At 41.6% G+C, this 27,334-nt stretch overlaps 3 protein-coding genes across 9 annotated transcripts in view; 2 read left to right on the top strand and 1 right to left on the bottom strand.

Annotated features, from left to right (window-relative positions):
- Positions 1–10,416, top strand: part of RNF111 (ring finger protein 111) — a 43,385-nt gene extending 32,969 nt beyond the window's left edge. For 3 of the 6 annotated variants that reach the window (XM_030955245.1, XM_030955241.1, XM_030955240.1), the window contains 4 exons: positions 4,867–4,959; positions 5,885–5,980; positions 6,819–6,946; positions 7,471–10,416. In XM_030955245.1, the coding sequence (XP_030811105.1) occupies positions 4,867–4,959; positions 5,885–5,980; positions 6,819–6,946; positions 7,471–7,588 (435 nt within the window). In that variant the 3' untranslated portion in view covers positions 7,589–10,416. The remainder of the gene's footprint in view (positions 1–4,866; positions 4,960–5,884; positions 5,981–6,818; positions 6,947–7,470) is intronic. The other 3 variants (XM_030955243.1, XM_030955242.1, XM_030955244.1) reach the window with 2 other exon arrangements.
- A 540-nt stretch (positions 10,417–10,956) lies between these two features.
- CCNB2 (cyclin B2) lies at positions 10,957–17,231 on the top strand. 2 transcript variants are annotated; one of them, XR_004061033.1, is made up of 10 exons: positions 10,957–11,095; positions 11,955–12,083; positions 12,163–12,288; positions 12,674–12,844; positions 12,921–13,079; positions 13,388–13,624; positions 14,413–14,553; positions 15,109–15,219; positions 15,529–15,728; positions 16,644–17,231. XR_004061033.1 is itself a non-coding variant. In XM_030955011.1 (9 exons), the coding sequence occupies exons 1-9, from the start codon at positions 11,066–11,068 to the stop codon at positions 15,628–15,630; spliced, it is 1,206 nt and encodes a 401-aa protein (XP_030810871.1). In that variant the 5' UTR covers positions 10,957–11,065; the 3' UTR covers positions 15,631–15,793. The 2 variants fall into 2 exon arrangements, 1 of the variants encoding a protein (XP_030810871.1); XM_030955011.1 differs by lacking the exon at positions 16,644–17,231 and having other exon boundaries at positions 15,529–15,793.
- The window catches only part of MYO1E (myosin IE), a 75,928-nt gene continuing 65,673 nt past the window's right edge, over positions 17,080–27,334 (bottom strand). Inside the window, exons 22-28 of the mRNA XM_030955010.1 lie at positions 26,621–26,766; positions 26,024–26,170; positions 24,539–24,696; positions 24,034–24,126; positions 21,513–21,717; positions 18,804–18,973; positions 17,080–18,291 (exon numbers count right to left, since the gene is read on the bottom strand). Of these exons, the coding sequence (XP_030810870.1) occupies positions 18,215–18,291; positions 18,804–18,973; positions 21,513–21,717; positions 24,034–24,126; positions 24,539–24,696; positions 26,024–26,170; positions 26,621–26,766 (996 nt within the window). The 3' untranslated portion in view covers positions 17,080–18,214. The remainder of the gene's footprint in view (positions 18,292–18,803; positions 18,974–21,512; positions 21,718–24,033; positions 24,127–24,538; positions 24,697–26,023; positions 26,171–26,620; positions 26,767–27,334) is intronic.

Genomic DNA, 27,334 nt, shown 5'->3' with positions numbered 1-27,334 from the left:
CTCAACTAAGAATTTCATTAGTATTGAATCCACTTTGTGAAATGGCTTGCAGCACAATTGGGAGTGGAGTACTAAAACCCCTTCCAGACTGTAAAGGACATAATGGATTGTTTGGGCTTCAGTGATATTATGTTAACTCTGTATCAGTTTCTGACTTTAATTAGATGCAGATAACCAAATCTTCATCTACTCAGTGCTGGAATGTAGACTGCAGTTTTAATCCTCAGGGAGACAAAATGATAAAGATATGTGGGGGAAGATAATCAGTGTTCAGCAGCTTTGACAGTCCAAATAGAGGGCTGGGGAAACAAAATCTCCTTTTCTGCTAGTTTGGTTGAAGAGACTTCTACCTGTTTAAGTGTTCTTTCAGGAGGAGTCCTAGATTAAAAGCAGTTAGGAAGAGCTTTCTTCATATCTATCTATCCAAAGGTCAGGCTGCTTCCCTTCTAGATTTAACATCATTACTTTGTGACCATGGCTTAGACTTTGTTACTGTTTTAAGGCCATGTATGTGCTGAGGAAAGAGCTGTTGAATTAAATCCATTTTGGACAGGTACTCATTCTGCTAACTGATAATTTTTAGGGAGACTCAAGGTCAGTGCATGGCATAACTAATGGAACATTAGAAAAGAAGGATGCAGGACACAAAGGCTTTTCATCTATTCCTGTTCTTCTTTGATACCAGTGTTGTTAGATGCCACTTCTGTTTACTCTGGGTTCCTTTGGCTGCTCCTTTGGCACTGCTAATGAAAGGCTTTTTGACTTGGGCCCCTAGCACTGTTTGCCACATCAGAGTGGGCAGGATGGCAATTCCTGTAATTTATTATGGGGTATGGTGTACCAGACTCTTGACTCCAGCTTCTTCTGCCCTTTTGAATGTGAATTTTAGGGGTGAGGAGTGGTGGGGGAATTATTTGGACTTTGTAGTTTGCTAGGTATGGTATAATAAATACCTGGAGTAGATGCAAGCCTTGAAAAGACTCCTTAATTTATCTGGGAACCTGCAGCTTCTCGGTCTGATGGAGATCTTTGGATCATATTTTTACAAAAAAAAAACAACCTCAAAACAACAACAAAACCCCCAAACAAACCCCAGGCAAACCTAAAGTTTCTTATGGTACCTTAATCTCCCTCAGGTGTTTCACATCTAGCTTTCAATATGCTGTGCCCCCTTTTTCTTCTATTGCAGAGCCTTACTGTTTTGTTCCTTTACCTGTGGGTTGATTCAGAGTGTTTGAGGCTGTCTTTACACTTAGTTGTGAAAATCCTTAGGGATTTGGAGGTGTAAGCCAGTAGGTCCCAGCACATTATGGTAGTTGTGTGCTGGTCAGAATAATATTGCTCAGAGTGTAGTCATACAGGTATTGCAGCTCTCAGAGATGCAGCTGTTCTGTACCCCAAAAGTCAACAAGTTTCTGTGTAATACCTGAACAGTGAAGGCTGTAACTTGATGTAGTAAGAGTAGTTCAAGATGGACTTCAGGTTTGAAATAGCCTTGATTAGCTGCATCAAGTAGAATTGCATTTTTAAGAAAAAGCTTTTGGGGTTTTTTCATAATATAAACATGAACTACTGTTCTTTGGTTTTTTGTAGATTAAATGCTATTGAAGAGCACTCATTTTATGTTCCCCTAAGACACAGGTACCACTGGGTTTTATCGGTGCAGCAGATGGTACTTCATTGGGTTCCTTCACCCAATGACTTTAAATGAAAATTGCAGCTTTTCCCTGTCTATATTTGGCTTAAGACAGTAAATGATGAGCTTTACTTCTTTTTGTGTATGGACAGTAGCTGAGCAGTTAGTTAACTGAAAAGGCTCACACTGGGGATTAGTTCTAATACATATGAAATTGTATTTATGTGAACCATGGAGGCTGGGCTGGACAAGATTAGTAGTACCATGCAGGGCAGGAATCTCTCCAATGACTGGCAACTGAAAAGCAGGAAGATCCTGCAAAGATAGAGGGTATTTAAAGGAGAAAGGAGCAAAAAAGAAAGCCTTCCCTGCAGGTCAGATGTTTCAAACTGTTGAGAATGTTTGTGTTGTGAATGGTTCAGACTTAGCCTTGAATTACTGTAGTTGCTGCAGATTTTTGTGGTCATGGAAAGTATCAATAGAAAGTGCAAAACAAGAAACAAATTATATTTCTACAGTTCCTGGCAGACTTGTGCTGGAATTTGCAAGTCCAGAATATATTGCTTTAAAGTATATATTTTAATTTTACTGTATCCAAAAGAATCTATACAAACATTTAGTGCAGACTGGCATTGCCTTTAACTGCTTACATTCTTCATTAGCTTTAACATTTTCCTTTTTTCTTACATTCTGTATGAAAGCTTAGTGAAACTCACTTCTGCTTGTGTGTGAAGCTCTTCAAGAGAGCTGAAATCTTTCTGCATTTGAAGCTTGGTGGTAACTGTCAAAGGGATTTTAGTAAGACTGTTCTTAGGTATTATTGATAGTTCTCTCTTGCAAATCTTTTCTCTATCTTGTAGTGACAAATGTACTTAGTTAAAATCTTGCTGTGTTAGCAGACTGCTTATTCTGCAGGTGTAAAAGAACTGGGTTTTTTTTGTTTTGGTTTTTTTTTGTTCTTAGCGGTGTTTTTTCAGAGTAGCATTTTACCTGACCAGAAATGTGAGCTGTGCTCTCAGGGTATTTTATAAAAGTGCCTGTACATAATGTATGTTCAGGTAATTTGCAGAGGTGTTATGCCAGCCCTGTCAGGATAATATGAAGGCCCATTTATTAGCATGAAAATATATTGTCCCACACAACATTTCTGTTGTCTTGAGTTCAATAGTTTGTTGTGGTAGGTACTCTGAACAATTTTTGGTTTTGTACTGTTAAAATAAATTTTAATAGGTTTCTTAGTCTCCAGTAGCAGAATTTGTTCCATATGGAAGAGCTATCCAGGTGCATGTCACTGCAGTTGGTAAACTGACTGCTGAGGCAATGGAACTGTAATTATGGAATTACAGCAATACATCTGTGACTTTGCCCCTCTTGGAATGATGCAATATCTGCACTAGCAGATGCATTGTTTTCCAAAACACTGATTTCAAGTCCTGGTCAATAAAAACCACGCATTGAATATAACTTCTGAGACTTAGCTTAGTTTTTGTTAGGAGTTCCCTTCCTCTGAGTGGTGGCCATTGATTGCCAGTGGTTATATTAGGCAATAAAATTTCCCAAATGATGCCAGACAAGTCTGTGCCTAGTGAAAACCTGGCACAATAAGTATGTTCATAGTGTGAGTGAGTGACCTAGTTCTTTAAATGCCTCTTCTGTAATTGGAAGCTGAAGTAGAATTACACGCTTAAATACAGAATGAATCATAAATCAGTGATTATCTGAGACAGATTTCTCACAAATCAGCATGTTTTTAATCTACTCCCCCAAAATCCCTTAGTTACAGCTGCAGTTTATATTGTCAAACAGTAAGACCTATGATGCCAACAGATAGTACTTACATGAAATGTTTTGATATGCATCTTCAGTTTCTATTACTCTGGTTTGTTAAAATTTAAGACCAGTATTGTGGCTGTATTTGTGGCAGATGTTGGCACTACATTGTCATTTAGCAAGCACCATGTAAACTGCTTTAAAAGAATAAGATTCTGCCTTTCTTTTCTGGAAAAAAATTATTTAGGGTAGAGGAATCTTGCCTATCCCTGTCAGCTTTTACTTACAAGACTGGATTTGAAAACTGTAGAAAGGCAGCTTATTGGTCTCTTGTTGGATGTGGGTAGCTTTGTCTAGGTCTGTACTTTTCCACAATGCATTCATTGAATTTTACACCTTTATATATGTTAAACTTGCAAGTGTCTGATGGAAAGAAGAAGAGCAACATGTGAATATGTGACTTCATGAATAGTATCTGGGATTCAGTTTTGTGGACAGCCTCATGAGATGCATGTTGAGCTGTCACATACAGCAGCAGAGGCATTATCAGCTGATAGCACAGAAAGGAAGATGGTACTCAAGTATTTCCAAGTGAATTGCTGCTTACAGTCTTCCTGTTGGTGTGCTGTGGGATTAAATAAACCTCATCTGCTGATAATTTTGGGGTTTTTTCACCTGATTGCTATTGGAATGTTCCTGACAAAAAGTCAATACCATTATTCACTCATCTTGCTGGGGTAAAAAGGAATGCAGCAGCCCTGCAGTGGAGATGGTCCCTGCTATATAAATTATCCTTCAGCTTTGCTCTATGAAAAGTGCTGGTGCTTGAAGGGCCTGTGGGATACAGCACTGGGCTTTTGTTCACTGCTTCTATCTCTTCCTGTGCAAGGAGTTTAGTGGATGCTTGAGTGTAGAGTGTATGTAGAGTTAACTGACTTTAGATGTGAGTTGTGAGTGTTAGTTTTTATAGGCCTCTAAATTTAAACTGTGTTTGAAGATGTTCAGTTCTTTTAAGTCAGATAAGAGTATCTGCTGCTTTTTCCCAGACTGAGTTTTTTAGCCTTGTTTCTTCTGTGGTACCAAAAGCTTATATTTGAGTATCTGTAGTGAGTCCTTTTCATAACTTCATGTGTAGCTGTTAGGTGCTCTGTTTACAAAATAGGTAGATATTTCTGGTGATTTATATAAGGTAGGTTGAGCTTTTGAGACTTGGGAATTGTAATGTGGATGTGGAGAGATTCCAGGAGAGTATCTAGCCTCACTTCTGTTCTGCTTCTGGTTCTGTTTAGCTGTGTCAGAGTGGTGTTTGTGTTGTGCTGTCAGCTGGAATTGTATGCTCAGGCTGAGGAGTGTAAAAAGTGATTCAATGAAAGCAAAAGGAACTTAAACTTTACAAAGTGAACAGTAAAATAGTGAAACTGTTCTGAATAGGTTTAACTTAACATCTGCTGTTTGAATAGGTACCAGACATGGCGGGCTACCCTCACATCCGTTACATTTCATCGGGATTGGATGGAACATCATTCAGAGGCCCTTTCAGGGGCAATTTTGAGGTTTGTAATAGAATAAAATTAGATATATGTCAAAATGTGTCATGAGGGAATATGGGGAGGGTGTGTGATAGAGCTAGTTCTATACATAGATAGAAAAGAATCATAAAGAAAATATCCGTTACTTACAGAATGCCCTTACCATTGTGGAGTGGGACAAAAGCAAATTGAAAAGTTGGTCAGGAAAAGGTACCCTGGACAATGCAGGTTAGGTGGCAATGACCTGACAGTACATCTTGCTCTGCCCACCAGCCATCAGTAGGGCTGAGTAGGACATTCTGGGTGAAGGCAGGGCTGTCTCTGAGTAACTGTGCCAGGATCCTCCAAGTGAGGCTGAAACTTGGCCATGCTAACAGTGCTGTCCTGTTGAATAGTGCAGGAATTGAAATGGAGTGAAGGAAAAAAGCCAGGAGAACATAAAAGGTATCAGATGCAGAGAGTTAATGACCTAGTCCACTGAAAACCTCTACAGTGACATCTCATGGTTCTAATAAACTCATTGCTGGAGAAGAATAAATCAGTCATTGCATTTCAACTTAAGCAACTTTTTTTTCCTTTTCAAAGCCTTAATGACTGTTAGAAAGCAAATATTTACATGGCATGTTTTAATTGCCTTTTCCTCATTAGACACAGAAGTATGTGTGAACATACTGATAGCAATTCCTATCTGACAAACAATCTCATTTTTTGTCATAAAATAGTATTACCCTAGAACTTAAAATACCAGACTGTGTTGTGTGGGTTTTTCTACAGAAGCCTATCACTTTTCCCACACAACATACTCTTTTTGGCTTTGCCTATATTTAATTAAGTTGGGAAATAAGAGTTTGTCATTCTAAAAATGAAAATGGGTTAGAATAAAATTAATACTTCCTCAATGTAGTTGAAAGAATAGTTTTTAAACTGTTTATTCCTTCATGATTTTTAGGAGCTGATTCACTTGGAGGAACGACTAGGCAATGTTAATCGTGGAGCAACACAGGGAACTATAGAAAGATGCACATATCCACATAAATACAAAAAGGTGAGGATTTCTCAAATCTGTGGCCTGTCTGTAATATTTTTTTGAACTTGTAATAATATGAACGGTTAAAGTCTGCAGAAATATCAGCTTCAAAGAGGGCATGTTTTCTGTATCTTGAAATTTCAAGGATTGTAAACAAAGCTTACAGTGCCACTTGTTTCACAAGGAAAATTTAAAATTAGTTCCTTAGATAAAGAGCTACTGTGATGTGATAAACAGGAGTGCTTTGATATGATTACCTTGTTCAGTAGTTATGAGTAGCCTTGTGGGTAGTGCAATAACTGTTGGTAATAGCAAATAACAGACTTCAGTGATAGCTCACAAACTAAAGCTTTATCTTTGCAATAAACACTTCACAGTGCTTACCTGCTTGGTATATATTAATTTAACCTTTACTTTGAACACATGGGGAAGACTGGAACACACCAGGAGGTTTTGAACTGGGGTACAGAGTTTTGATAACTGAGCTTGTCTCTCAGTTGGAGTTCAGCCTATGACGATACAATCCTATCCACATGACACTGTTTTTTCATACTTGATAAATAGTGACAAGACACTAGGTTGAAAGGATTTTTGTTTGCCTCTACATGAATGAACTTAAGATATTTAAACATAGAGAATAAGTAAAAGGACTGGTTGCAGGACTGGTTCCAGTAGACTTTTGCAATTAACAGTAGTTAAACCTGAAATGTCCTGGGTTTTGTTCCAAGTGCTGGTTCATTTTGATTCAAGTACATTTTAATAAGTATTACAAAATGTTTTCAAAGAAATATGTGTTGAATATGTATCAAAAACAGATTTTACTCAGTTTGTCAATAATGTCATCTCTACTAACAAGGTAACAACTGATTGGTTCTCACAGAGGAAACTGCACTGCAAACAAGATGGGGAGGAAGGAACAGAAGAAGACACAGAGGAAAAGTGCACCATCTGTTTGTCTATATTGGAGGAAGGTGAAGATGTCAGGTAAATAACGCTGAATATAAGGTCAATGTTCTGGCTTTGGCACCATACTTGAATCTGGTGCCCTGCTTTGCAGTACTGCTTATGTTAACAGTTACAGTTAACAACTGTCATTGAACAATAAAACAAGTTGCAGTTGAAAATGCACATTGTTCAGCTGTATTGTCATTAGGTAGAGAGTGGGTTATTCTATAGTTTGACTGTCTGTGTTAGAGCATGAGCCCAAGCTCATGCTCATGATGCCCTGAACTAATCAGGACTGTCAGTGTTTCTGGAGTAATGCTACTTAAACTCCAGCAGGCGTAATCAGTCTAATACAGCAGAAGCCAGTTGGTGCTTGACTTCATTGCCCATATCCATTTCTTTGGAACTAGACAGAATGCATGTGCAACTGGAAAGGCTATGAAACCTGGGAAAACAGAAAGAACAGACCTCAGTAGCAAAGCCCACACTGTGGTTTTTTTCCAATGGGGTTGTTGATATGGAAATGCTTTATTAACCCTGATGTTTTTGTGTTCTGATGACAGGCGCCTTCCATGTATGCACCTTTTCCACCAAGTATGTGTAGATCAGTGGTTGATTACTAACAAGAAGTGCCCCATTTGCAGAGTGGACATTGAGGCTCAGCTGCCTAGTGAAAGTTGACACTGCTTTCCAGAACTCTTGTCCTCCCTGTCACTCCCTCTCATCCTTGCTGGTACTGCAGTCAACCAAAGATGGCATGACTTACCTGCGCAGATTTGGAAGCATTGAACCCAGAGTGCTGGCTCTGCTATATGGTACAACTAATGCTAGACCTACAGTTTATGTAGAAGACAGTTGAGTTTCAGTGTATTTATAAATTTGTTTTGTTTTACATTTTTTTCTTTAAATTCATTACTGTATTTTTGCATGGTTCCTTGTATTGCATTTGTTTGCACATATTATGGGCTTTGTGACCCCAAACTTGCAGGCAAGATTAGCTGCTTTAGTAAGTAGAATTGTGTGGTCTCTTTTTTGGTTTGTTTTATGTAGTATCAAGCTTTGAAAGTATGATTTCACTCATTACTAACCTTGAATTCCTTAATTTAATCGATCATATATATTTTAGTTGAAATGTATAAAGATCATCTAGAAAAGGATAATATTATGTATTGAGACATTCCTTAATTAGGAAAAAATGGCTGCTGTATATTTACAAGATCAGTTATGAGTCAAATAACATCCTTAATACTGGGAACAGAATATGAATTATATTCAGTTTGACTGATACATATAGCATACTCATCACCAGAGTTTTTGTCTGATCAGATTTTTGTGTTTGTTTTAAAAATTTCAGCACAATGCAGATATATTTGAATGTCAATATTAAACATTTAGACTGCTGTTCAGATTGTATTTATCATTTTCTTCTATGTCTAGAAATTTGAATCCCTAACTTAAATATATGCTGCTGTGAAACAGCTCTTAGTGAACACTAAATGTTGATTTCAGTTAGCTGGATTGTAGATACTTGCAGACTGAAAGAATTATTAGGGACATGGAAAAAGAGCTTAGAATCTGTTTGGTCTTCTGCTAACTTAAGTTGAAGTATCTGCGCACATTGAGGGTTGGTTTTTTTGGAATTTTTTTTTTGGCTATGTTTTTTGTTTATTTGTTTGGGTTTTGTTGGTTTGTGTTTTTTTTAAATATAAAACCATTCAATAAGGACTTAAAGCTGCAGGGTTTTTGTTTGGGTTTATATACGTGAATTCATAGAATTTCTAAGGATTCCAGGCTTGTCTTGGGATTTTTATTAGATTTAAAGTTAATAAAGTTAGCTAAATCCACTTGTCTCTTGTTTTTATTTTTCATTAGTAAGTTGAAAGCCTGTAAATTCCTGTAGAAACTGAGACACAAATTATGTGGTTCCCTAGTTTTTGCCTTGATCATAGATTCCCTCTTTTTAAATTACCAACAGTCCATCACTGATTGAAATGTTTTCTATAGTTAAGATTTGCTGCATAATATAGTATATAGAATTAAGTTATAATGTACTAACATTTTGCCTTTGATGGAGGTTTTAGTCCATATCAGGATTCCAGTTGCTCATCAACATTCTTTGACGTCTAATAGATTATAATTTATTTAAATGTGCTCAACATTGCAAAGTGCAAATGTGCAAAAACATTGAGACAGCATTACTGTCACTTTGGAAAAGATGTTCCTTGGGGATCATATATGAACATGCCAATTAGCTTGCATTAAGCCACCTGCTTTGTAAGTGGATTGAATAATAAATACCTTCAGTTGCTTGTCTTTGTCTTTCATGATCAGATTACGTGTAAAACGGTTTACAGTAAACCTAGAAGATAAACTCTTATGTTTACACTTAAAAAATCCATTTATGAATATTACCTTATCAAATTTGATGCCTGTTTCTGTATGGTTAAAGCTGCTTCCCTTTTATTTGTTTTTTTTTTACCTGTTAGTAGTAGCATTTGCAAGTACAGTGTCTATTGCTGGCAACAAACTTCACACCTCTGGCACTGAGGCTTTAAACAGAGAAATTTTATTCCAGCATGTGTGATAAATGAACCTTTTCAAGCTTAATGGCATTGCTGAGACTGAACTTAAAACCACTTTGCGCTTGTGTGATGGGGGATATGGGAGAGAGGCAACAGATTGGACTGCTTCAAAACCTGACTTGGGTTTATGCTAAAGCTTCTTGAACATTCTGGCTGTAGGAAACTGAAAGTGACTGACTGCAAAGTTGAAGCTGCATTAATCTGTTCACTGCTAAGAATGAATAAAAGTAACTGGAAGGACTGAACAGACATGTTGTGTTTTCCAGTGACTGTTGAAAAGAAGTTAATTGACCACTAATGCTTGAAGACTGATGATACTCATTTCTGAAAGTTTCCAAGAAGGTACTTGAGAGATATGGGAAAAACCCCAGGGCCTCTGAAGTTACTGAGACCCTGGGTACGTGATAGAATCTATTTTGGCTTCATTACAGGACAGAGAAGCACAGGTTTGGGGGGATTTTTTTTCTTTTTAAGGAAATATTTTATGGGTCTAATTTGAGTGCCTGGTACTAGAGGTATTTTAGTGATCCATGAATTGATTTGTTATATAATAGCTACTGATACTGTCTTGCTTTTAAATGTATGCATAACGTTGTAATGTGATGCTGAACACTTAGGTATTTGTCAGGAATCACAGTGTTCTGATCTTAATGCTATTGCAGGGGCTAAAAAGCTGCAGCTTACTTCTGTTCCAGAAGGTTGTGATTTAACCATAGTTTAAGGGAAGGAAAAGGAATAGGCTTTTCATTTTGAAAATTTCCACCACTTACTGTGCTTTATATGCTTAGATGCATTGCCTTAAGTTTTCTGCAGCATCTTTAAAGATAAGATTCTCAACAGTATGCATCAAATTACTTTTCGTATAAAATTCCATTGTCAAAAGAAATCCTTTTGTATGCAATAAATAAAATGGTAGACTGGTATCATTCAAAATCTGTTTCTTTTGCAATTTTTTCCCCCTTCCACTGTCTTGCTCTTGAAGTCTTGATCCGTAAACATTTTCGTTTACATGTGTTACTACTGCAGGTACTGCCTGAGGAAAAACTGTTAGTGAAGGATCAGCGTTCAGCTGAAGTTAATTATCCCGCTAAATGGAGTTAGCGGGGACCTTGGAATTCAGTGCTCATTTTAAGAGTGCAATTCTGGAGAAGAATTGCAAGTAAACCTTTCTGTCGGTTTAGGCAACTGCGGTAGCGTTGAAGTTCCTGAATCTCGGGACTCGTTATTGAACCTTCGGCTGCCTGTCCCGAGCGGGGAGGCGTTTGGGGGCGGCGGGCGCGGCGCCGCTGCGGTTCGGGTTAAACTCAACCGGGGCCTGAGGGAGCTCGGGCCCGGCCCCGCCCTGAGGCAGCCGCTGCGCCCCTCGCACCGGAAGCCGCTGCAGCCGTTTCCTGCTAGGGCGGGGCTTATGCAGACGGACGAATCGGCTGCGTGCATCGTACGAAGTTGTCCAATAGTAGAGCAGGACAGGGTTTAAAGGGAGCCGCGGCAGCGTGAGGCAGCGGCCGCCGGTTTGGCTGGAGTGCGGAGCGGTTCTGTGCTGAGCGGTGGCAGCGGCCCCCTCGTGTCCGTGCCCATGGCGCTGCCGGTGACTCGCCGTGCCCCTGTGAGTACCCCTGTGAGGGCGGCGGGCGGGCCGGGGGGCGGTTGAGGAGCAGCCGAGGCGGGGAGTGGAGGGGGCGCGGGCGAGAGAGGGGCCGCCGGCGGCCGAGGGCCCCGCCGGTGTTTGCCCTCAGGCGGCGCGGGGGCCGCGGCCTGGCCGGTGGGGGTCGGGGGGCGGCTCTCAGGCCGGCCGGGCCCCCCCCTACCTCGGCGGGTGGGGTGGCGGCCGGGCCGAGCTGTGGCCCAGCGCTGGGAGGGGGCCCCGTTCCTGCAGCGCGGCCGCTGCCTCGGCCTGGCCTTGGCCGCCCGCGCCTCCCCCGCGGAACTGCGGGGAACGTGGGAGTGGGAAAACTAAAGCTGCCCTTGTGGGAGGTGTAGGCAGGGACTGCAGGAGCCTCTCTTCTGTGGTGATTGTCTAATGGTTTAAACTGAACTCCACGAAAAAACTGAAGCCTGGTGGCTGAATTGCTGTGCATAACAAAGAACATTCGTTTTTGCGTGTGCAGCACAGCTTTTTAATTCATATGGCATGTGTTTAACCAGGCATTTGCTCTATGCTTCCTCTGGGGGGCGCTGCTAGAGTTGCAAAGTGTAATTATGAGAGCTTTACACAGCAGGTGAGCACTTTGTCCTTAAAATGTATGAGATAGGGTGCATTGCCTACTTTTACAACACCGTTCAGAAGTACAGTGCTCTGAACCTAGGGAGGAGACTTCTTCCTCTGAATATATGTGACTGGCTAGGAAGTAAAAGCTGGTTGAGAAATGCATAGTAGGTACAGTGGTGGTAAGTCTGTAATGGAGTCAGGCATTGGAAAGTTGTTGGTCTCTGAGTCTTAAACTTTTGCAATTTTATCATTTTAGATCACTAGAGGGATGGAGAATGCTGTGTCTGACCTTAGAAGTAAAGCAAAAACTCACGTGACTGGCAAAAGGGCTGCTTTGGAAGAAATAGGAAATAAAGTTGCAACAAGAGGAACACACATATCTAAGGTAAAGGAACATTGGAAATCTCTATATAGGGAGAAGTTGGATTGCTGCTCTGTACTAATAATAAATGTTTTCACTACAGAAAACAGAATGCCCCAAAGCATCTACAAAGCCTGTGAAAGGACCAAGCAAGGTGACAAATGGAATTGTACTGCCTAAAGCTCCAGCTGCTGTAAATCAAGCAAACAAAGAAACTGATGTTCCAAAGGTAGGAACTGATTATGCTGTTCTGATTTTTAATTTGGTTTGCAACTTTGAGCTCTACCTTCACAATAGTTTATCTGTGGCTGTAACTCATTCCTCTGCTGAAGAAACAAAGTCTCTGTACTGAGGTTTTGGTTTAATACATGTTGTACCTAAAGCATAATGCATGATGTTCAAGGGGCAGAATGAGCTGCTAAAGTACCGGATGGTTTCTGCTTTAGCTGGCAATTACTGGAAGATGTTGGGTTTCTATGTTTGTAGAAACTTGCTGTACTGGAGCCCAAGCTTCCACCTAAAGAAGTTGCATTAGTGATGGGTGAAACATGGAAACACAGAACAGTGAAACTTACACAGTAGATCTGTGTTAACAGCTATGATCTGTTCCTTAGGTTCTGTCTCCTGTCCCTATGGATGTATCCATGCAGGAGGAGGATTTGTGCCAGGCCTTCTCTGATGTGCTGCTCAACAACGTCGAAGACATCGATGCAGAGGACTGGGAGAACCCCCAGCTGTGTAGTGACTACGTGAAAGACATCTACCTGTACCTGAGGGAGCTCGAGGTAGGGTGCCCCAGGGCTGCCCTGGTGTGTCTCAGGGGGGGTTGCCTGGCTGCTCACCCCCTGTCTGTCCCTGCAGCTGCAGCAGTCTGTCCGTCCGCACTACCTGGACGGGAGGACGATCAACGGGCGCATGCGCGCCATCCTGGTGGACTGGCTCGTGCAGGTGCACTCGAGGTTCCGCCTCCTGCAGGAGACCCTCTACATGTGTGTGGCCATCATGGATCGCTTCCTGCAGGTGAGATCTCCCCCAGGCTGTGCTCGGTCGTTACTCAGTTGCTGTGGTTGTAAAGGGGTTCAGGATTTAACTTTTCTTTAGAAATCGAATGATTGACAAGACCTGCTCTGTGTGTAAGAACTGCGACAGTGCGGCATCTTAACTCTGAGGCTGCTGCCCTCTGTGAGCCTGATACTATACGGACCTTTGCCTAGAGTGCAAACCTCATTTATCATTCTAAACTGATAAATATGAATCTGATTATCTAGAGTTTGACATATCTAGAGTTTGACACTTCAGGACCTGCATTTTAAATGTCTGTGTTGCAGAATCATCCAGTACCTCGCAAGAAGCTTCAGCTGGTGGGCGTAACAGCGCTGCTTGTAGCTTCAAAATATGAAGAGATCTTGTCTCCTGATGTAGCAGACTTTGTTTACATTACTGACAATGCCTACACCAGTAATGAAATTAGAGAAATGGAAATGATTATTCTTAAAGAATTAAACTTCGACCTGGGGCGACCTCTTCCAATTCATTTCTTAAGGAGAGCATCAAAAGCTGGGGAGGTGGGTACTTGTCCTCATTATCTAGCACTTCCCTGTATTGGTAACGCCTATAAGGATTGCTTCTGGTGTTTTTATCATGTGACCTTACCTCCTCCAGCTTAAATGCTGGATGAAGCAATGCTCAGCTCTGAAACTCCACCGTGTGGCCTAACACAGCAATGTCACAATGGCAGCCAGTAGTATTTCACATTTCTATTTACTGATGCCCGTGTTCAGCCTTAGTGGCAGTAATTTTACTGTTAAACTAAGAAGCCGTGCTTTTAGTCTTTAATCCTGGTGATCAGGGTACTTATCTAGCAGTGTTACAGTTCTTTGTAACTTCTGGTTGTAAATATTGTGTTATTTAAGAATCAAAAGATAAGCTTTCTCTTTGACCCAACCCTTTCTTTCTCCACCTCAGTAATTATATTCAAGTGACTTGTCTACACTTGAGGTGGGCTTCAGTTACCTCAGTAGACCACTGGGTAACTCAAATAAGTTTCTCCCTAAGTTATTTTACACCTCCCCTCCCTAGTTTGCTTTACAGAGGGAGCATTAGTGTCCCTAGTTGGGCACAGCTGTACCTGAAAATGCAGATTTCTGTTAAAAGCCCTAACTTGACTTTGTGTCTAAATACCATATGGCTGCTGGTCTTGAGTTTGAGAACAACATCTATTAGAAACGATGGTCCCTAAACTGTAGTAAAGATTTTGCTATTTTTGTTTTGCTCTTTGAACACAATAAGCAATTCTGAGTGATAATGCTAAAGTGAAGTGAAACTGTGGATTAACAAGCTCTCAATCTGCTAGGCCGATGCCAAGCAACACACTCTGGCAAAATATCTGATGGAGCTGACCCTGATAGACTATGACATGGTGCACCACCGGCCCTCAGAGATTGCAGCTGCTGCTCTGTGCCTGTCTCAGAGGATTCTGGGACATACCAAATGGGTGAGCACTTTAATCAAACTTGTTCTTCACTCAGTGGAATCGAACTAATAAAAAAGTATTTTAAAAATCGTGTTTAGTTGGTGACAGTGCTGGTGCTGGAATGATGGTTGGGCAGCCTGATGCATAGTGGCAGGTAGAATAAAGAATGTACCAGTAAAAAGTCACAATTCTTTTTTCTGTGAATACTGGATTACAAAAGGATTTTCTCATGAAAGCATTGAGTTATTGAAGGCTGCACTGTAAGTAAAAGTAGATTTTCATAATTCTTGCAGTACATGTAGCACAATGAAGTTGTGGACCATGAGTAGTGAGTTGCAATTCAGCTGGTAGTTGCTTCGTTATCCTCTGTTCAGTCTAAAAGCATGGTCTTTGAAATTGATGTGTCCAGACTTCTGCACATCAGGTTACTCTGGATCTGTCATTTCAACTGACAGCTACAGTTTCCAGCATTTGAGGCTCAGCCTTGAGCTTGGGGTGTTTGCTGCCTGAACTGATTGTGCCTCAAGCAGCAATTCCTCCCTCACAAATCTCAAGTTTGTTACCATTCTGCTGCAGGGTACAAAGCAGCAGTACTACACGGGTTATGCAGAAGACGGCCTTGTGATGACCATGAAACATATGGCCAAGAATGTAGTCAAAGTGAATGAGAAGTTAACAAAATACACTGTAAGTATAACTATTTAAATCCTTTCTCTAATGTTTTCAAAATTATCTTTGCTGCGTATTGTAGCTCCTTAGGTAAATACTCTGTATGTTATCTTTCAGGCTTGTCAGAGCAGCATATGCTTTAAGAGGCTGTTGCATTAATGTTAACATCAAAACCTTTTAGACAAATTGTGCTCTTGTTACTTTGCAGACTGGTTCAGTGCCAGCCTTGTTTGTTGCTTGTTTTTCAAGCAGGCAGGCAGACTGTCCCAAAATTACCTGCCTGTCAATGGTGTATGCATGAAACTTTTTTATCTCTGTTCTCTGCAGGCTATCAAGAACAAGTATGCAAGCAGCAAACTACTGACCATCAGCACCATCCCTCAGCTGAACAGTGAGATCATCAAGGATCTGGCTGCATCACTGCTGTGAAGCCCTGGGCAGCCAAGGCCTGATGGGGTGTGCACTTTGTCTCCTGCTTTTGTACATAGCATTCCAGCTCCCACAGACAGATCCGACTCACACTGAAGGTGACATTTTAAATTTGCTTTGTAATACAGCTTTCTATCTAAAAATAAAACTCCTTTCTTTTAAATATTGAGAGTGTGACTCTTTAAGGTACAACCTACATATTTGCAATCTAGTGTCCAAGTGGGACATTTGACTAAATAGGTGATTGTTACAACTTGCAGTTAAATGGGCTTGATTATTCTCTGTGGTTGTTTCCAGAGAGAATCTCCAAGCTTTATATATTGCACTATATTTATTATTTCACTCTTAAGATAGAGGAGGCAGACAGGTTTTTTTGTTGTACCTTAAAGAACACTAAACATGTACTTTTTTCAGTGCCTTGTTTCAAGAAAGTATACCGGAATTTATTTCTTTTTTGGAGTTAGCCATCTTCAAGTGTGGGGAAAGATGTAGGCTATCTTTAACAGGTATTAACCTTGTAAATATTTGTGTTTCTCTGTGTGCTTAACAAAAGGGAGCTAAGGTAGAAGAATTGGAAGTCTCCTGTAATGCTAACAGCTGTGCAGGGAATACGGATGTGGAACTGTGGGCATGAAACCTTTTGAAAGCAGCTCACCCTTGAAACCTCCTCCACTTCCTGAAAAGAACCCCCTTAGGTTTTTCATAATCTGTTTGCTTGCCCACATCTTTTCCCCCTCTGCTTCTCCAATAAACATCTGTATCTGGGATCATAGAGTCAAACCCAGCATAAGGCAATTCTTGTCACTTCCTTGGCACTTTGCTTGCTTTGTCTGTGTTTCTAATCTAAGTGTCAGCATCTGTATGCCCAGGGAATACAAGCATGTAAGTCATGCAACTTTTCTGCCCCAATACCTCATGTATGTGTATTTGTTAAATTAATCTTGTGTAAGTAATGTTAAAATAGACCTTTTGATAGTCCCCAGGTTATACTGAACTCAGTACCTCCCTTCCAGCATCTCTTCATGAGTGTGCCTGGCTCTGATGTAGAAGGCAAGAACCCAGCACTACAGAACTGCCCTAGACCTCTCACTGCTCCCCTGTGGGAAGGATGTTGAAGCTACTGGGTTTTCTTTCCTCAAGCAGGAAATTTTTCTCTCCACTGGGATAAGTAAGCCTAGCACTTGCTGCAAACTGTCTTCTGAAACATGCTGCCTCATTCCCTGTGTGGATGTTATTCCTCCCTTGGAGTAAGGTCCTCATTTCTGGCTTCCAGATACAGCTGCTGTAGAAGATGGAGTTTGTGTACCTAAGTTAGATTTAGGCAATGGTTTGGGAGGGAAGGATTCAAGATTTTTAGCTGTATCTTAAAGCTTATGCAACTTTTAATACCAGCATCTGCAGGGCTTTTTAACTGCTCTTAAATGAGAGAATGAAATGCATGGCACTGCAGCTGGGCATAGGAAAAGTAATTTGGTTTGGAGTGAAGAAAGGGATTCTTTCTTTAGAAGTCAGTGCAGTAAAATCCTGAAGCCATTGTAGTCAAGGGATCTGTTTGTGTATGTGAGAACAAACTTCACAGAGAACAAACCTGTTGATCATCCTGTGTTTTATTTTATGGAGGTTCAAAAGGCAAAGCAGGAATTGTCAGAACTGCAGGGCAAGCAGCAGCCATTCTGGGGGAGGCAGACTTGGGCAGTAAGACCTGTGCTTTTGCTATTTAAAAGGAGAAGGAGTAGTGCATATCTGTAAGTACCTGGCATAAAAATTCTAGCAGTACTACCTCGTAAGAACAGTGGACTACTGCATTATACATTTATACGTTTCTATCATAACCAGTTTCTATATACAGTATATAACTATTTCTATAAATGTACAGCTCTTCATAAAGACACTTCCTATAACAGGTAGAGTATTAAACATAAATCCAACATGGGCCAGCCATATTATAATATAAATCTTGAAGAAGGCAACATTGTTTAGCATACAGTACTATGTGGTTTTCTGTTTTAAAGTCTTACAGTGCCTGTTGGAGTCCCTAACACACCTGCAAACACAAACCAGTTCCATTACATCTCTGTACAGAATTAAATAGACCATCACAGTAGTTTTTCAGATGGTAATATCCCAAATGAGCCTAAATCTTTTGACATGTAGCAGCATACTTATTAACATGTTTCCCAGAATAATCTGCATTAGAGGAAATGTGCATTCAACATTATCTTCAGTAGATAATTAAAAAGGTTACTGATATTGAGCTGAAGGCACTTAATAAATACACCCCTTTCAAAGTCCCTGGTTCCAGACTGTAAAGCACCTGTTTCAGGAAGATGGTAGGTTTGAGCATTCTTCACTTACCAGGTGTTTAAACCAGGTTTTAAATATAATAAATAATTGGTCAGTTCATTGCTGTATGGTGCTGAGACAAAAATCAAAGTCTGTACTGTGGGAAACTCTTCCTGCTCATACACAATTTACTGGTGAAAATACTGCTGAGAAGGCAGACCTTGGAAGAACAGTGTCTTGAAGGCAGGGAAAACATCTCCAACCACTGGTACCTTCATGCCAGTTTTTCTCTGACAGTCTTTTAAATCTTGGTGACATAATTGTTGGGAAACAGACCTTGTTTCCCTCGTAGTCTTCCTGTCCACCAGCCAGAAGGATCTGTAACAAGGACAGCAAGGTAAGGAGTGAGGCTGTGGAAGCATTTCTGTGTACTTGGGGCAAACTTGCAAAGCTGTGCCCACTCAGTGAGAGCCTTTCTGGGAAGGAGTAAGGGGGACAGGATTTTTGGAGTGTGTTCATCTTTTGGCCACATCATTTTGCCTTGAGGAGGGTGCTTTGGAGACCCAGAGCTGGAACTGCTTAATTACATTTTGCTTCTTGTGCTACAGCTGTGACTTAGGCTAATTTTCCTCTAGAGCCAGAATTAGTGTCTCACTAAGCGTACAGCTCTGCAGTACCCAGTGACAGCTCCTTGGTCTGGCTCTGACACCCTCTTGAGTGGAGAGGTTGGACTTGGGGTGGAGGCTTCCCTGCTCCCCTGGGCCATTATGGAAATTTGCAAGCCTGACAAGAGAAGATGACGAGGGGTGGCTCAGGAAGCCCTGTCCTAACTCCCTGTGCCCATGGAGCTCAAAGAGCAGTGTGTTAGTGCCAGCCGGGTGTGTCTGTACCTTCCTTGAGGATGTCGATGACGTCGTTGGCGTTGAAGCTGAGCTCGTCCGTGTCCTGCGCGTCGTAGGCGTAGAGCGCGCGGCACTGCGGCACCTGCGGCTTGGGCTTGGGCTGCGGCTTGGGCCGGCCCCCGGCGGGCGGCGGGCGGCTCGACGTCTGCCTGCGGACACTGCCACACAGCAAGGGCTGTGAGACTCAAACCTCAGCTCCAGCAACCCCTCTCTTAATGGATTTATGGCTAACAATGGCACACACAAAGGGAAACCACATTTCTTGAATGTCACTACAATTAAAAACAGCGGTGTGAGACTTCCCTGTGGAAGGGACAAAGTTGCCATTTCTTTCCTATGGAAATGGAGGAGTAAGTACTTCCCAACAGCAGATCCAATGTTTAGAAGACATTTAGTGCCCAGGCTGAAATGGAAGCAAATGTGTACATGCAGTTCATGCATATCTTGGTATCTACACAGCTCAGGCTGTGTCTATCCCCTTGCCCCAGTGATTCACTTTTCAGTATCAAAAACAAAGTTCTAGCTCACAGGCTTGCTACTTTACCATTCTTGTGACTAAGCTGTAACAGAGACTCGCATCTCTTTTAAGTTCCCTCAGCTTCCAGGGCCATCTATGGACTTGTTCGGTTATAGCCAACTCTGAAGCAGCAGGGGAGATGCTGCACAAACTGTCACAGCTGTAAGCACTCCAAAGATTAGGAAAAGGAAAGAGGGAAAAAATGCCTTTTGCCAGCTCATCAGCTAATAAAGGCTGGAAGAGAGAACAGGTATTAGACTCAGTATGTCAGTTTAAAATTAATAATATATGTGCTGAATGAATAAAAGTGGAATGATGTGGAGGAGAATAAAACTGTGATCAGTCATGTAATGCCATGATAATGTAACATGACACTTGCAGGACAGGGTTACAGTTACTTACGTGAAGTCCTAGGCTTAATTTTGTCAATAAACCTCTGATTCTAACTTTGTAGTGTACTGCACCAGAAAATACTATTAGAAGTATGGATTATAACAGCACTTCAGTTCTCAATGTATCTATGAGGGCAGAGATTTTTTTCTCCTCTTCTTCAGCATCTACTTACTTCCTTTGCTCAGGATAGGAAACACTGTGAAACCTAGACCTACGTATGGAAATTAAAGAATTCAGCACAAGTCATGGAAAACAGCTCAGTTTTTGTGCAGCTGTGGTAGAACTACAGTATCGTAAATGAGATATTTAGCTGCTGGGGGGAGGCTGTTGATTTTAATCTTGAACTGGATTGTTAGTATCACTGTATCCTTCTTTGCAGCTTTGCTAAAAATAAACCAAATTCTACTCCTTAAAAATTTTATCTACTAATGTATCGCTATGGTTTTGAAATACTAAAGTCACACCTCTTCTAGCTCACAGCCTCCTTTTGTGAAGGAGCAGGCACAGAAATATGACTGAAATCCACTACTGAATAGAGTTATGTTGTTTCTTTTCAGTGTATTAATAAAGGAAGACAGCCTTGGGAATGTCACACTGCTGCAGAACAGCTGGCATGTTTGGTTTGGGTTTTATCCTATGGCTGATGTGTTTTTGTTGTTTCATGAACTGTAGTCACAAGACCAAGTAAAGTCTAATATTAGTAAAAGAGTTTAGGAAGAAGCTGACATGTGACAAGAACATTTCACCACTAAAAGCCATAGAAGTTACTACAAGATGGAGATGTACCTGTTAGCATGCGCTGATAAGTTTGAAAGTGGTAAAATAAGTAGCAGTGGCTACTTCTTTCTCATTTCTTTCTTATTTGAAGATTAATCTTTAACAAAAAAAATGCTCTAAATATGCCTGAAATATCTTATGGCTGACACTTGGCACAGTGGGATAAAATGACTGAATTTAGTACAACAACTGCAAAGACCTCTGTACATGAGCCCTGTTGAGGGCTCTGTGTTTAGGAACTGGAAAGTTCCTCCTTGGGAACCCCTTGAGTGCACTTCTGGTTCTCAAAATCTATCAGCTGTGCACATTTATGTTACTGTTTGATAACTGTGAGGCCTGTAATGCTCACTTAAATTGTAACCAATCTACTTAATAATTAGCCTTAGTGGATAGCACAGCAGAAGAATGCTTAGGCCAACAGGGTAATTTAGGGCAGAATAAATAAACGCTAAACACTGCTCCTGCCCAGGAGCTTGTCTGCTGACTGACAGCTGAGGCAGGGCTGCTCACACAAAAAGTTGCTCTTGATATGGTTAGAAATAAATGCACTTTTGCTGGCTCAAAGAAACCCCATTCATGCAGATCATGGGAGTCATCAGCAAACTGCTTCTTCTAAACTAAATTCTTTTGTTCCTAGAACTGCTGAATTTGACAATTAAGTAACACTTAAGATTTCCACTACAGTAAAGTTCCACTAATGGTCTACAAGAGAGTGGAGTAAGGGCTGAGTTAAAGTAGAAACTGTGGGGTCCCTGAAAATCTTAACATTTTTTAAGGCCTTCAACATTCAAATTTAGGATATGAAACCAGAAGTGCTTCGCCTTGATTCCTGTGGGTCTAGGATGGAGTATGGTTTGGAATCTGATGGAATGGATGATAACCTTTGAGTACAGCTCAAGAGTATAACGTGGTGATTGATGCACAGAGTGTATCAGTCATGAACAGTCTGAGTGTGTGAAACTATCTGCAAAAATGGACATCTTCTTATCAGATTCAATGTAAAATCTTACCCAGCTGCTCCTTGGTCAGGTACTTTCAAGAAATCCAAGCTTTGTGGTTGCTGTGAAATCTTGCCTGATCCTCCTGACGTTTGCCGTGGTAAAGCCGGTCGTGTCATATTTGTGTACAGGTTCCTCTGATTGGCCCACTGATTTCCTGGGATCTGGGGATGGGCTGCACACTGGGGGGGATTTATTACTCCATTCTGCTGCTGACCTGGAAGTAAATCAAGTGACTGAGTGAGTGCATGCAGCCCAAACTCCAGCTCAGTAACAGGAACCTTTGGTGGCTTAGCTGTCAGACTCAGCTGTCAGAGAGCCACACTATCAAGGAACCCAAACACAAAATCATGTTGAAATGCTGATTTATACCCAGCTTCTGGTCTGCTGACAATCTCTTTTGGGTTGCCAACTTCATGGACTCATGCTCAGGTTTAAGACTTGTGCCCTGGGTGTTCCGAGCAAGCACAAAGGTTACCTCTCAGCTGAGATCCAGTGCAGCTAACATGGCACCACAAACTCCTTTCTAAAGCACTGCACAATATTTTATCCAGATAAGGGCTAATCCATAGTAATTAATCATATCCATAGCTAATCCATATCCAAATTTCTTCTCCTTCTTCTGAAGTTCAAAGTCAGTCCACCACATACTCAAGGAATTGGACTGTTTTTATTAAGTTGCTATAAATACTTGTCTATTTTAACAAGCATGCGGGTGGGGGGTGTTTGGGCTTTTTTGTTGTTTTGTTTTTAAAAAAATGCCTTGATGCTATTTTGGTACTTGAAAAGGAGTTTAAATTTTCTAGGACTGACATGAGTCTATGCCTTTAAATACATAATTATGCCTCTAACTTCAATTTAAAGCAAACCCACCCATGTCTGAGCTAGTTGCAGTATCAGGGCCTAAAGAGCCCAAGTCTGGATGCTTTACATTCCTAAAACTCCTATGGAACAAAAGGGGAGCTATGCTTCTATTAAAAATCAGATTTCTCACTTCCATGGGTGAGCCTCTGCTCTGCCATTGTGATTATGCCTGCTAAACATTAGCAGAAAGAACAGCTAATTCTTAGAGAGGAATTCACAATCACAGCACCTTTACAGGGAAAACCCTACTGCCTCTAACAGCTGCTCCTCACTTCTGATGTTCTCTGGGTACTGTGGCAGAACTGAAGGGTCAGAAAGTCCTGCATAAACCCCGCTGTCAATCCAAGCCAGGATGACACAGACATTATGGTGATCTTAATAAAGATTTGGGTTATTCTGAACCTGTACAGAACCCTCTGTTCAGCTACTGCACCACTGATTTCAAAACAAGATGTGAAAATAGCAGAACCCAGATAATTGTTTGGGACTTTCAAGGAGGAATTTGCCCAAATCATGACATGGCTTTAAACTCCCTGAAAGTCTGAACATTTTAACTGGAACTCTTTTGTAACACTGTCTGCAATTTTGTTTTTCCAGCTATGTGTGGCTACTTTCTAAGAGAGTTTAACATTCAAAAAACAACCACAGCCGTGTTACTGTATCCTACAGAGAGGTTTGTAGGAAAGCCTTCTACTCACCTTCTAAATGTGATAGCCCAATGCCTGAGGGTCACCACAGCACTTAACTTCAGCAGTAACAATCCTCCTAGCTATAAAACTGCTGAAACAGTTTTTGAAAATATAAACTAGACTGTCCTTGCTTTAACTGATGCTGTACAAATATTCCCTACCTCTGTCTGCTGACAGGTCACCTCTTAGAGTAATTTCCCAGCTCACTACTGATCTGGCAGATCACACAGTTGTTAGCTTGACTCATAGAGCTGTGAGGATTTGGAATTGTCTATTTAATTTGGAGACCAAGACTGGTCACACCCCTAACTTCCACCATTAGCATTGTGCTTCTCAATAAACAGCAGCTGACTGAAAGAGGACTCTTTGTAAAAAAGAAAGCACTCTGGGAGTGTAAGTAAAAAGAAAAACTCTTGGGAAATGTTGGGTCAATGGAATATTGTTCTCCCCTGTGAGTTCACAAGCAAAATGAATCCTATCTGCCCAGGGCAGAAGTGGAACACCCTGATGACATCAGTGCCCTGCAGAAAGAGCCATGCTGCTCACTGGCACAGCTGCTGTGTCCCAGCACACAGGAGCTGTAACGTGTCTGACAGGCAGGACAATGAGACACAAACTGCATTCTGTGCTCTGCTGGCCCTGAAAGCAATTTCCCTGCAAAGCATTGTCCATGGCTTGATAAGCACAGAGCCTGTACCCTTCACACTGCAGAAGGCTACAGGGTCAGGTTTAGATTCAGTGGCGTACACCAAGTGTCTGAACAAGTCACCATCCATGCCAAGCAGGACAGCTCTGGGGTAATATCCAGCAAGACACTTCATAAAATGCCTACAAACAGATGCTTTCCAGGCAGAGTCTTTTAAAGAAAAATTTAAACTGTTACCATAAATTTTTTTTAATGGGTAAAAATTGCCAGATGACAGGAGAAAACCAAGAGCCTTTACCTGGAATTCTGTTTTGCCCAAGCTAAGAGGACTTACCTGGAGGAGGTGGTGCAGCTCTCATAGGATAAGTCTGATTTTGTGACCTACTGGAGTAACCTCTGCCTTGGCTAAGGTTCCGTCTCGTGGGACCTAGAAAAAACCAGCAATGTTCTGTAACCCCTTCACAGTAACATTAATGAGCTTCCTGTTCTGGGATCAGAAAGAGCTGATCTTCAGGAATAGGGAATTTGACTTCTGCAGGGTTGGCCAGGCTGTTACAAAGCATTAGGTGCAGAAAGGGTAACTTTGGGATATTCTCCCTTTAGTGATCCAGTTCAGCCTCAGGATATAAAGCAAAGCCTTCTTGCAACTACAGTAAACAAGGTCCAGACCACTGACAGCTGTAGAGCAGCAAGGAACTCTGCTGTAATCCTTAGGATCTCTGTGTATTACAAAGAAATTAATACAGAACATGATGGGGCTAGAGCCAAGCACAGATAGAAAAAGTCAACCATTCTCTGATTTTATAAACCCCTGATTTCCAGAGGAAATTCCTACTTACGGGAATTCTTTGGTAGCCCTGGTCCAATGCTGATCTGCAGCACTTTATTGCTTGGTTTGAGAATGGCCACATCTCCTTGGCCCTGCATAAACTGCACCTGTCGGGAACCAGCACTGCTCCAGGGCCCCCAGCTCTCCTTCTTCAGCTTCACTTCAAGTCTGACAGAAACATGTGAACACACAAATCAAAAAAACCAGAATGGCTACATCAAATCAAGGCAGTTTTGCTTGGCAGCAGATAACTTAGAAATATAAAATTAAAAGCTTAGACTGAGAATCTGCATTCCATTAATGACTCAGCTGACATAACCACCTAATTAAATATTTTTTGCATGCTTTTTAAAAAAATGTTCTTAATTGATGTTTTCACTTTCCTGGTACAGCTTCTCAAAGGAAGTTTAAGATGCCCTGGAGAGGACAGTGAGTTTTGAACAAAAATGTGCAAAGGTCCAAGTAGGCGATGTGTCAGCCCTGAGCCAGCAGTGCCTCTGTGCTGCCTCTGCTGTTTGTGACCATGCCCTGCAGGGGACAGCTCTGCACACACACACCTCAGCCCCTTCACTTCACATTATTTCCCATAAAGGCACACACACACACACAAAAGCACATTCCTTCCCAGCATTTCCACACTACCCATCTGCTCTGAACTGTACTCAGACAGGGCTTTGGGCAAGATCCCAGAAATGCAATACATGACAATAAATGCAATATTCTTGGTACTGACTTTGCATTCTCAGTGCACAGGATTTTATGCTATAGTTATGTTCCTCACTTCAATTCTCCTTCTACGCCCTTTCCAAACAAAATTAGTGAGCTCCTGTTGCTTTCTGTAATTCCTCCACCTTTGTGAAGGCAATAAAATAAACATACAAATCCAAGGCCTGCTGTTGCTGATCTCCTTAAAGGGTGGAAGTATTAACAAAAGCACATGTTTGCTGGGACTGTTTCCAGGATGTCCTCACAGCCAAAATGCACATCAGACATGCTCTAGGTTTTCACACTTGTTTCTAAACAATATTCCCAATATCATTTACTTAAGTGAGCCCTCCTTAGAATTATTCTTTCACCCTGCAGTCCCCAGCACTCACAAAAAACTTCAGTATTTCAGACTGCTATATTATGTGCCCAGAATTCTTTCAAACTCTTCACTGAGATGTCTGCACTCCTAGGTGAAGGAACAGGAAGAGGATGCTCCCTGCTCCTGCCAGGAGCCAGCAGCAGCTGTGCAGAGGCCCTGCCCTGTCAGGAGAACAAAGGCAGCTCTCCATGCACACACACAGTGGGAGTGTCAAGTGGCCCTGGTGAATCCTAACCTGTTACTCTGACAAGGCAAGCACAAAGTCTGGTGTCCTTGCACATGCAGGGTTTTACACTGTGCTACTGCCTAGTATTGTAAATGAAGTACAACTCACACTCAATCATTTGCCTTGGCAGCAAGAACAAACCATTTATCCCTAAATACCCATTGAAAAAAGCCAGAACTCACGTATTGCTAAATTTCAGAGGTAGTTTTTGTTGTGTTTTCTCTTCGTAGCGTTTAGATAAGAGGCTCAAAAACTCTGTTTTGAAGACTGATTCGAGCAAACTGTCATATTCCTGTTCATGTAGAATGAAAATGTCATCCTGCATGGTGCTGCAAGGAAATCAGAGCATACACCATCCAGTTTAAAATGTCATCAGCAAATACAGCCAGCATTATGATATTTGCATTTTTAATTTTTAAAAAACATAACAAAGGCCGAGCAGCATTAATTACAGAGCCTTGCTTTCTGAGAACAGGTTTGATTATTTTCAGGAGTTGATAATGGAATAGCTGAAACAATCCCTTTTGAGAGACAGGAATACTACTTAGTAATTTTACAGTAATTACTGTGAGCAAAAAAAACATGTGCTATTAAATTACAGTTAAAATCCTTCTCTTCAATAATGGCAGATTTTTTGACTAGAGTTAAATTGGAAATATGAAGATTACTGAAGCAAGTCTGAAACCCAAAGCAAGCAAATTCAAAAAGTAAGCTTACAATTCCCACTTCATCAATCAAATTGCTCTATTAATGGAAAAAAATACATTGCAGGTACTGACCTTAAAGAAACAGAAAGAATTCTCTCCACTTCCATCCTTCGCTTCAAGACCTCCTTCACCTGGCCCTTCTCTGGGCCCTGCTTTATCTTCTCCCGCCCAATCAGGTAAATGCACTTGGGAGTGAGGACGAGATCTCGCTTCACACTCTGAAACACAACATTGGAACCACACAGCTGTGAGCTGGGCACTGGAAATACACAGCTGTGTCCTGGGCATTGGAAACACACAGCTGTGAGCTGGGCACTGGAAATACACAGCTGTGAGCTGGGCACTGGAAATACACAGCTGTGTCCTGGCAGAATACACAGCTGTGAGGTGGAAAACACACAGCTGTGAGCTGGGCACTGGAAACACACAGCTGTGAGGGTCACTTGAACCACACAGCTGTGGCCTGGGCACTGGAAACACACAGCTGTGTCCTGGGCACTGGAAACACACAGCTGTGTCCTGGGCACTGGAAACACACAGCTGTGAGCTGGGCACTGGAACCACACAGCTGTGTCCTGGGCACTGGAAACACACAGCTGTGTCCTGGGCACTGGAAACACACAGCTGTGAGCTGGGCACTGGAAACACACAGCTGTGTCCTGGGCACTGGAAACACACAGCTGTGTCCTGGGCACTGGAAACACACAGCTGTGAGCTGGGCACTGGAAACACACAGCTGTGTGGAGTAAAAAGTCCTGCCTGGTGTGACCCTGAGCTGGGCAGTTC

The sequence above is a fragment of the Camarhynchus parvulus genome, chromosome 10, assembly GCF_901933205.1.
Source record: "Camarhynchus parvulus chromosome 10, STF_HiC, whole genome shotgun sequence".
NCBI lineage: Eukaryota > Metazoa > Chordata > Aves > Passeriformes > Thraupidae > Camarhynchus > Camarhynchus parvulus.
This window is presented reverse-complemented; position numbering and strand designations above follow the sequence as displayed.

Excerpts from the sequence above, each read along its gene's own strand:
- CCNB2 (XM_030955011.1), top strand. The coding sequence starts at position 11,066 with ATGGCGCTGCCGGTGACTCGCCGTGCCCCT. Across the intron at positions 13,080-13,387 it reads TCATGGATCGCTTCCTGCAG|AATCATCCAGTACCTCGCAA; the intron begins GTGAGATCTCCC and ends TCTGTGTTGCAG. Across the intron at positions 15,220-15,528 it reads AGAAGTTAACAAAATACACT|GCTATCAAGAACAAGTATGC; the intron begins GTAAGTATAACT and ends TGTTCTCTGCAG.